At 50.8% G+C, this 10549-nt stretch overlaps 1 protein-coding gene across 1 annotated transcript; it reads left to right on the plus strand.

Annotated features, from left to right (window-relative positions):
* Nucleotides 1–697: 697 nt before the first annotated feature.
* On the plus strand, nt 698–9882 carry ZNF821 (zinc finger protein 821; the record flags this gene model as incomplete). Its single annotated transcript, XM_009074488.1, has 5 exons — nt 698–780; nt 7520–7645; nt 8115–8257; nt 8744–8848; nt 9716–9882. Coding segments are annotated over exons 1-5 (581 nt in total), but the record flags the coding sequence as incomplete, so codon positions are not given.
* Nucleotides 9883–10549: the final 667 nt, after the last annotated feature.

Consider the following 10549-nt stretch of genomic DNA (forward strand, 5'->3'; position numbering starts at 1 on the left):
TCCCGGTGCCTGGGGAGGCTGACGAGGTCCTGTGTCTGTCTGTCTAAGGAGGCTGACGGGATCCCTGTGTCCGTCTGTCTGGGGAGGCTGATGGGGGATCCCTGTGTCCATCTGTCAGTGAGGGGCTGGTGGGATCCCTATGTCCGTCTGTCTAAGGAGGCTGATGGGATCCCTGTGTCCATCTGTCTGATGAGGCTGATGGGGGATCCCTGTGTCCATCTGTCATTGAGAAGCTGATGGGATCCCTGTGTCTGTCTGTCTGGGGAGTCTGATGGAATCCCTGTGCCCATCTGCCTTGTGGGAAATGGGTTCATCTCTTCCTTGTGTCTGCCTGTCTGAGGGGGACTGCTGGGATTGCCTCCTTCCTCTGCCAGTCCAAGGACAGGCAGTCAGTGGTCAGGCTACAGGAGCAGACAGGAGGATGTTGTGGCTGCTGGGAGCACAGTCACACTCGAAGGAGGCATTCAGCTTTCTGTGTATGGGGTCAGGGTCGCTCACGCCTTTGCCTGAAGACCGTGGGACTGCCTGGTGTGATCTGTGGATTGTGCTGGATGCTGGCATGGAATCCAGCTGTGGAGATGCAGAGTGAGTGGAGGTAGAAGGGTGGGGAATGACTCTGGAGAGCCAGCTGAGCATGGCCAGAGACTTGGAGGGTTCCAGTGGAGTGTATGACAAGCTCTTCTCTTCTCAGGTGAGCCCTCTGCTGAGGGAGGAACACTGTGCTCCCAGGCCAGGGAAACATGTCCCGTCGGAAACAGACCACTCCCAACAAGGTGCACTGTGAGTATGACATTACAAGTGCTGTGGGACCCTTGCCTGGCTGCATTGTGGAGTGAGATAGGGAGGTACAGCCCATGGGGAGTGCTGGTTACTCACCTTCTATCTTAGGGAGTGTGAGCTTTGTGCATCAGGGGAGGTGACTGTGTCCTGGCCTGTCAGGACAGGGATAGGCTTGGACAAACAACTAATGCTGTAAAGGTAGGTGTGTGTGTGTGTGTGTGTGTGTGTGTGTGTGTGTGTGTGCAGGGCCTGTAGCTGAGCTCTGCATTCACACTGTCACGAGTGTGAGCTGGGACACTAGGAAACATGACTTGGGGCTCTGGCCTGTCTTGGGCAGCAAAGGAAGTCCTAGGCAAGGTGGTTGGAGCATGTGGCTGAAAGCCAGCAAGGCCTGGGTTTTGATCCTCACCCTGCCACAGACTCAGCTCACTGGCCTTGGGCATGTTACTTAAACTCATTGTACCTCAGTTTCTTACCAGATAATTTAATAAAGCCATTTGCTCTTTCCTGCCAGGGAATGGGCAGTGGCCAAGGAATTGACAGGACAGATAAATGCTGTCTGCCAGATCATTCTTGAGCTGAGCTGGTTGAGCGGATATCTGTTTTTCCAGTGTTGTCAAGCCCCTGGCACTTGACTGTGGAAGGGCTGGAGATGCTGTACATCAGCACTTCTCATGGGTAGGCTACAGCCAGGTGCCAGTGGAGCTGGGACACAGAAATGGAGGTTTGGCTGCAGAGGGAAACTGCACATGTATGGCTTTTGTTTGACTGATAGCAGCAGGGGGAAGTTGAGGGGCCTGAAGCTATGCCCTTATTCATACCCAGGTTTGTGGCTGGAGACACGCTTGGAATTTGGGCTGGGATGAGGAAAACAAGTTTCCACTTCCACAGACCCATGAGAGCAAGGCTGCTGAGAGGGCCCTGGGTACTGCTGGCTGCAGTAGCTGTCAGGGGTATGAGACAGAGAGCTGAGTGCTGCAGCCCTAACACTGCCTCACTGCTGGTGCTGCTGGCTTGCATGTCTGTGTGTGTCTGTGTGCTGCACAGGTACACAGCAGGGATCTGTGCATGCTGCTCTCTGTAGGAGGGAAAACACACCGTGGCGGAGCCCTCTGTGTCTGTGCTGGGAGGACTCTCAGCCCCACGCTCGGGCTTGGCAGGGCTGGTGGAGCTGTCCGTGGTGCCAGAGTGAGGGTCTCGAGGTGTGGCTTGTGGCACCTGCACTGCCTTGTGCTCTTGCCTCCTGCTGCTGGGTGCTGAGTTCCACAGTGGGCAGACCAGAGCTGTGGTTTGCCTGAGAGTACTTTAATGTGTGGAGTTGTCTTCCTTAGAGAAAGTTGGTATGTCCTCTGTTGTGTCTTGTGATGGCAGTAACACACCTTGTGTCCACACACTTCTGCTTGTGAGAGTGCCCAGGTATTACTGCTGCTGTTGAGCTCAGGTTTATGTCAGGCATGCCTTGTGCTGTCTCCCCTGGTGCAGTCAGGGTCTCTCCTTGATGGAAGCCAAGGACTATAGCAGCCCTAGTGGTTTATAGTTAGGCAGAGTTTCCATAGAGTTTAGGTGGGTGCGTTTCTGCACTCCACACCGTAAGGGTTACGTTCTTTAGAAGCTTATACTGTTATATACAAAACTCATATACTTACAGCTTGTGCTATTCTGTACAAAAGTAGATATCACAGAGTTCAGCTGTGCCCTGTTTTCACAGTGAACATTGCTTTTTGATCTGCGATACAAGTGATTGTATCTCCAGTCTTGGTCTCGGGGGAAGCTGTCTGACAAACACGCTACCAGTGGGCATGAGGTTGAGGTTGTGGCATCAGGTATGCTATGGAGAGGAACTCTGGGACCTGCTCACCTCCTTTACACGCAGTACATTGCTACAGACCAACTGTTCAGCGGGAGCCATCGGGAGCAGCAAGCAGGACCACAAGAAAATAAAGGAACCGAAAGACACCAGAAACATGTCAATGGTGATGGCTCCACCTTGGGATGGAAAATCTTGTCTGTCTTGTGATGAACACCACCAAATCGTTGGGACTTCTGTGTCTACCTAGTCTGCTGTGTGTCTGGAGGGCCCAGAAATGCCAAGCAGTGCCCTGACGAGGATAATCGGAGAGAGCATCGGCTCCAAGGATGGGGTGAGCCAGCAGAATGAGGAGTCAGGCTGAGACATAGCAAACTGGGACTTCTTCACAGGGACTGCAGTGGTTGGGAGGAGAGGAATGAAAGGGACAGCAGGTATGCAGCTTTTTACGCAGTTGTCTGCAGCTGGGGTCTGACTTGGCAGGCTATGGGGCTGGGGAAGTGCTTTTTGGATTTGCATAAATACAACTGTGCATATCTGACTGGACAAGTTTGATGGGAGGATGGTGCCTACTTCCTTGCATGGCCTCTCCATGTTCTCTTCTTTCTTGGACTCCCTAGGGCAAGTGACAGCTGCAGATCTCTCCCTGGCTTGCTTGTTGCCTCCTCTTCCCAGGGTTACTTTCCAGGCTTGGCATGGCCTTCATTTCACCTTGCTCTTACAACAACATGGTTTGCTCCCCTCACTCAGCGCAGAATCACTTTGTTTGGCATGCAGAGCGACCGGCTAGGAGGTTGTGTGGTTGCAAGTCAAAACAGTTTTCAGTTGGAGTTGGTGTGGAAGGAAATTCAAAATAATCCTGAAACCATGATTAAAATTACTATTATCACGAAAGTCATTGTGCATGATGGCCAGTCCACAGTTTTAATTGTCATTTCCCTGAAGCACATAATTGGCTCTTAATAGTTTTGTTTTGCCATGTGGTGCATGAGAAACACCTGACAAAGTGCTAACCAACAGATCAGTAATAGTGGGATATAGTTAATGAAAAATACAGTGCAGTTAGGTTGTTTCTGTGGAGATCACTTAATGGATTCAATTGGGTCTTTATTTTCTCCCAGAGTCTGAAGTATAAAAGTATAAAAGCTCTCTAAGCAATTCATCTGCTCTTGCATTCAAGCCCATCTACCGCTGCGCTGTCACCCCATCAGTCATGGACCGCTCGCTGTCCTCGTGCTTGCCAAAACCTGCTGCAGGTGCTAGCGTGCACCTCTCCCTCCCTTCTGTCCACAAGCTGCTTTGCTTTCTATTGCTTGTGCCCTCTGCAACTGATGCTTATTTTAGAACTCTGAAGAACAGCTTTTGTTAGTCAGATTAATTCCCACTTCCGAGCTCTATTTATCATGGTCCCAATATCCCATTAATCCTCTCTTTCCTTCCCTCTCTCTCTGACACACACATATTCTGTGCTCTTTGGTGTTCCTTGGATTCTGCTGTCTTATCATATTCCCAATTTGAAGAGAAAGTGTCTTGCAAGAAACAGCACCCAGCATTCACTACCGAGCAGAACTGTTACTTGCATCCAAACCCTTGGCTCTGCAGGGCTCCGTGGGCTGCCATTGTTAACCCTTTCAATTGTGTTTTTCATTTCAGTAACCACTACAGCAGTGTGGACATCCCAGAATAGCCATGGGGCAGGTGGAATAGATCCACAGTGGTGGAAAGACTTGCAAATTTCAGGTCCAGGAGCACAGAGAAGACCTTCATGAACAGGGATTTTAAATTGATATACAAGGAGGGAATAAAGTGACTCATCTCTGAGAGACCTTTCTGTTTAGGAAGGAAAGCAAGGGAATGATGCAAAACAAAATCCTTTGGATTTTTGTTTTGTGGATTTTGGGGTGGGAGTTGTTTGTTTGTGTGCTTATTTTCCAGAACACCTGAGAGTTACCCTGCATTCATACAATTCCAGAAGGGAAGGGCTTGGGGCTGCACCCCAACAGACCCTAGCAGTCATGCCTGTCCTTGTTGCACAGTACCACAGGGCTGTCCCCTACCTCCACCGCTGCTCACCTGGCATCCCACTCATTCACAGGAGTATGGAGAGGAGAATGGAATGCAAAGCAGAGGCATTTATGTGATCTCTCATGTCCTACATGTCTAGCTGTAAACAATGACAGTGACCTGTTCTGGTGTTGTGGTCAGTCTCCAGCCCATTTTGTATTTAATAAAGAAACTTCTGGAGAAGAGTCTGTGAATTCACTATTGAGCATAATATCCTTTACTGATGGCAATGATCCTAAAGCTGTTGACTGTCTTACTCCCCTTCTGAATGAATGGAAGTGAATCCAAAGTGAGGCAGAGGTGTGGTTGTGTCTGTGTGTGAGCATGTGTGTGCAGAAACAATAACCCTGTACCTATCAAATATCAAAGCTCTAAAGCTTCATCAAGGTAGGACTTAACCCATCAGTAGATGAACAGGACACTCTTCCCCAAGTTCTTCTGGACAGTGTTATTTTAATACAGAAGTTCCGTGCAAGCTGAAGACAGCATTTTTACCTGTTTGCCTTTCCCAGTCCCATGATGTTTTTGGATACAGGCTGTGAAGGATGCACAGGATGTTGCCTGCTAACAGCATGGGTTTGGTTAACAGTTTGCATTGCTGGCTGTGAGCTGGTTGTTCTCTGCACTGTGCTGGGTCGAGGCTCACTGGGCTCTGGGGGTGTTGTACAGAGAGGCCATGGGCACACACGATGCGCTCAGTTACCGTGACTGATGCCAGAGTTCTCTGTCACCCTGGAGAGATCTCAGCTCTGAAATCCTGCAGACTGTCCGCGTAGTTTGTACAGCTGAGCAGGAACCTGCCTGCCCTTGGACTCGGGGCTGCTGCTCGGTGGGAATGTAATCTGCCTGGAAGGGCAAAGGGGAAAGAAAACAAACCTGGCACTGCTTCCATGAGCAGTTGGAGCACGCTGCAGTGGCGCTTGGGAATCCTGTTCTGGAACTCTGTTACAGGTAGCACATCTCCCAACGAAGTCTCTCCTGGCTTCTGCAGGTTTCACCATGCTTTCTCATTCTCTTGCAATGCTTTGTTGGTCTCTGGGCTTTTATCGTGGTGGTTTGTGGGTATCTGATTCTTGGAATGGCACTGGAATTCTGTGGTGTCTGCTGCTCATACAGTCTGTATCTCATCCCACCAGCCTGAGGCTGTGGTCCAGACATAAAAACAGCACTCCAGGTCATGAGGACCATTCAGTGCTGGAATGGCTTCTGAAGGGGATACATGTGTCACAACAGTCATGGTGGTACCTGCTGCTTTCAGTGACAAATAGACCTGGGGTGCTCCTCAGCACCTCTCCTCACCACATGGATTGTGTTCTCAAGTCTTCTCTACAGAAACCTTGCTCACATTTCTGAAACAGAACAATAAAAGCCTTCAAATGCTTTTGGAAATCTCCATGGGGACATTGGGAAATAAAACTCTTCTCCCACAGTCTCTGTGAAACTTGTAAAGGTATTTGAAATCCTCCCTAAATTACAGCTCACTGCTGCCCCGCTGCATTGGCAAGGTGAGCCCCAGGCAGGCAGTGTGATGGGCACACACAGCAACGCTGGGAACAGTTCGGCAGTGGAAATGTGCCTGTCCCTGTGTGACAGGACTGGTGATCGCTCTCTCAGAGAGAGAGAATTCAGTTCCCTGGGTATACTGGTGCCAGCTGTGGTCCTGTACTAAAAGGTAACATTTTCTTCTGAAAGCTGTTTTGATGTGAAAAATACGCTGTGTCTTCCTTGGCAGTTTTGCATTTGTGCATTGAGTGATTCTTGGGCACTTACAAATCAGTTGGTAAATGCATCCCAAAGCTAGCCTGTTGGGAACTTCAGCACCTTGTCCCAGGCCTCCCAGCTCATCCACTGAGAAAAGTAAATTGCAATTGCACCTGGAACAAAGTCATCCATTTGCTTTAATATGAACATTATCAGTTGCTTTTTATTGTTATTCTCTGGAACCAAAAGTTCCCTTGAGCAGGGATTGCTGTAAGAAATTGTCTTTCAGAAAAGCACAAATAACTGCTTCTTTCAAGGTGTTTACCATCTCCTATTTAGATGAGGTCAGTGCTTTCAACAAAACAGACTGCTTTGTCCTAAACACATCTCAGTTCTCTGGATTCATTCCCTTAGGTTTCTGTTTTGAGCACATGAAGTGCCACTGAGATTTATTTTAGCCAGAGCCATTCTTGGGCAGGGCAAGGTAGTGAAGCAAATTACCCATCATGTACACAGGAGAACATCAACTCTGAGTGCAGACACCTGCAAGGGCAGCTTGTCCTCCTCCCTCTTGGGACAGCAGGCAGTGGCAGAGCATGCCAAGGACACCCCCTGGTTCTGGTATCACTGTTGAGGGCAGGTAAGGTACCAGGAACGTAGGGAGATGCTATTTTTGTGCAAGATGGCTGTTATAGCAGGCAATAGGATGTAGTGATTTAGAAGAGCCACGCAGTGCTGTGCCTGATCTGGGATACTGCCATAGTCCCTGAGGGGCTTCCCCCTGCCCGGAGCTGTGCCATAGGATATTGGTGGATAGCCTGGCAGCAGCAAGAGCCATCTGGCTATTTATGGCAGGTATATGGGGTCTCGCAGGTCTTTCGTGGCTGGAGTGGCAAATACAGAGTATGTGGGGGCAGCCTGGTGCTGCACATTGCCTCTAGTGATACTGGTCTACGCCCAGGCACTGGATGTGCATCAGAAGGTGCCAGAGGCTAGTGTGGCAGGGTAGGCAAGCAGAGAGGTGACCTAAATGCTTTCCAAGAGGTGACTCCAGAGGCTCTGCACAGTGCAGGTGAGCAGCCCCATGCCTGTTGTGTTTTTGGCAAGCCTCGGTGGTGAAAATGACAGAACGGCACCGATCTGACTTTTTGTCCTTGTGGCTGCCAGGGGAGCAAGTCTTTGCAGGGCTGGAGGAGCAAGCCCGACAAGCCATGATGAAAAACAACTTTCCTGGAGCCCTTGGAGACCAACGGCCACCCATTCGTCCGCTGCAGGACCCCGACTCCAGCAGCAGTGAGTTCTGCCCCTTTCCATAACAGCAAGGGAGTGGACTGGGGAGACAGCCGAGGTCTAGGTGCTGCACAGCATCCTTTTGCCCAGCTCCTCCTCTGAGTTAGCTCTTGGCTCCTGTGCAGGACTTTGTCCCAAGGGACGGCAAGCCCAGAGCCAAGGACCAGCACAGCACAGACTGGGCAATGCCCTTACCACTGGGACACGGTCCCAGGTCATCAGAGCAGGGTGGGAACAGCAGTGGGTCCAGCTGGTGATCCAGCAATTGTCAAGCCAAACAGGGTAAGAGGCCATGTCCAGGGACCTTGCAGAGCAGCTCAGGGACTGAAGTGCCCCAGCCTGAGTTTAAAAGGACCCCCTGGTTGGTGGGGGTGGGTAGAGGCCCTGTGTTATGTTGGTCAGGATAGTTAAGGCCCATGAGTGTCCTCAGGGTCCTGACACTTGCTTAGCATAACTGTTCTGCACGTTCCAGGTGGCAGTGATGATGAGGAAACCACTCAGGATGAAGTCTCTTCCCACACATCTGAGGAGGATGGCTCAATGGTGAAAGTGAAGAAAGAATTAGAGAACGCAGAACGACCTGTGGCCGGAACCCCACTGATAAGAGAGAATGAGGCAAGTGTGTCCTGGCTCTGCATTCCCCGTAGCCTCCAGGAACAGAGACTGTCTAAACACCTCTCCCCATCATGGCTCCTTATCTTTCTCTCCCTCCCACCTCCTTCAAACAACGTCTCCTGGAGGAGGAACGGGTCTGAAAAGCTCTTGGGCTGCCAGGCAGGCATCAGCTGGCCACAATATTTGTGGCCAAGATGTTAATTTCAGTTCTGCTGCCTTTCTCTGACTGACTACCCCTTCTCCCTGCCACAGAGCGGGTCCTGCCTTCCAGAGCCACTGGGCTGGCAAGAGCCTGGGTGCGAGTGGAGGCTGTGAGGTCTCTGCCCCTTCTCCCCAAGACACAGGAGTTTTGCTCAGAGGCTACATGGAGGAGGTCTCAGCCAACAAGAACCCAAAGCAGCCCCAGTGGGACAGCAGTACTGGGAGGGCAGTGTGGCTGTGGGGGGTCTGTGTGCCTCACACCAAAGTGGCTGTTCCTCCCTATAGGTGCCCGAGAGTTTGACTGCTGACCCCATGCTGGGACTGTCACAGTGTCCCCTCTGCCAGCTGGAGTGTGGAAGCAGAGAGCAACTCATTGCTCACGTGTACCAGGTAGGGATAGCTCCAGACTGTGGGGTGTCTCTGGCCTTATGTCCTAAATCCAGAAACAACCCAAACCACAGGATAACTTTGTTCTGGTCTTTGCAACCACAGAACTGAGCTTCTAACTACGATGTGACTGACGTTTACAGCAGTAAACCGTGTCCAGAGGGTGTCCTGGGAAGGAATTAGCAAGGCACTGGTCTGCAGATCTGGAAAACACAGCTTTATCCCCAGGCTGTCCCTGCAAGTGTTGCAGGCTAAAACCAGGCAGCTCCTTCAGATTAAACATGGAAACAATTTTTATATCATTTAGTGAGATAAGAAACCTTCCTAATCATGCATTTATTTTGTACTTCATTACAGTTCCTACCCATGAGAATAGCTGCTCTTCCTCTAAAGGATTCCAGTTTTGCAGGCAATCTGTGGTGGAATCTCACAGGTTTTGTTGTCAGTGCTCACTTCAAAGCACATCAAAGTCTGTAACAGAATGAAGCAGAATTGAATTGGCCACTTACCTGCACCAGCTGTCTCCATCTAAGCGCCTCCTCTCCAGCATCCTGCTTGCTGTTAATCCAGTCATGCTTTGTCCAGCACCAGCAGCTCCTCAGATGTATTTCTGAAAACAAGGGTCAGGTCTTACGATCCAAGTGTGTTGGCCTTCATAGTTTCTCCTGCACTGGAGTGGAGCTGTAGGAAGGTTTCCTCCTTGCTTGACCTGTGACACACCAAATGTCTTGAGCTTGGTCTAGGAGCTGTCAGAGGTTTAGGGGTGAAGGGTTCCCATTCCAGGAGGCTGAACTGAATGGTTTGAGTGTGCCTCAGAATGGGCAGAGAGCTGGGCAATGTGTAACTAACACCTGAGTGGTTGTTTTGCAGCACACTGCAGCAGTGGTGAGTGCCAAGAGCTACCTGTGTCCTGTGTGTGGCAGAGCGCTCAGCTCACCGGGTTCCCTTGGGAGGCACCTCCTGATCCACTCAGAGGACCAGCTGTCCAACTGTGCAGTGTGTGGAGCACGCTTCACCAGCCACGCCACTTTCAACAGGTCAGGGTTACCCTGGCTGGGGAATGGGCTAGGGCACCACATTAAAGATTAGGTGGATTGCCTTAAATGACTCAGAATTTGTGGCTCTGGACCCGACAGTGCCAAAGACCCCCAGTGAGTGAGAGTCCCTTAATTCCTTCCTATCTGCAGCTCTGCATCCGCTGCTAAGACCTCTGTGGGCTGTGCTACTGAAAGGGTTTTCCTCAGCTCTGTGCAGAGCTAAAGTGTTGCAGGAAGCACTGTGGGCTCCAGTCACTGGAGAATGATCCACTGTATCCCTTGCCCAGCAATCCATTGGAGTAGGGCTGCACTGCCCAGGTGGGTTCATGATTTCCAGAGCAGGGCTAGAGACAAAGACCAGAACGTACTTTTTTTGTGTCCTGCCTGGTGGGAGATTATCCACTGGCCAGTGGAATGGGGCTGTAAAGAGAAATCCAGAGATGATGGGAAGGAGCAGCTTGCTGGTTAATTCCTGCTCTTGCAGTCTTCCAACCCAGATACTGCTCTGGGCTAACCCACTTCCTACCCCGGGTAGGATGGCGCATTATTTAAGATATTCAGGCACATCTGTGGGCAAATCTCTGCCTTGGGCTGCAGTGGGGACACTGTTCATGGCAGCCCCCGGGCACTCCACGATGGGCAGTCTGCCCACAGCACCAAGTCTCTG

This window comes from Acanthisitta chloris, unplaced genomic scaffold, assembly GCF_000695815.1.
Source record: "Acanthisitta chloris isolate BGI_N310 unplaced genomic scaffold, ASM69581v1 scaffold19585, whole genome shotgun sequence".
In the NCBI taxonomy this organism is placed as follows: domain Eukaryota; kingdom Metazoa; phylum Chordata; class Aves; order Passeriformes; family Acanthisittidae; genus Acanthisitta; species Acanthisitta chloris.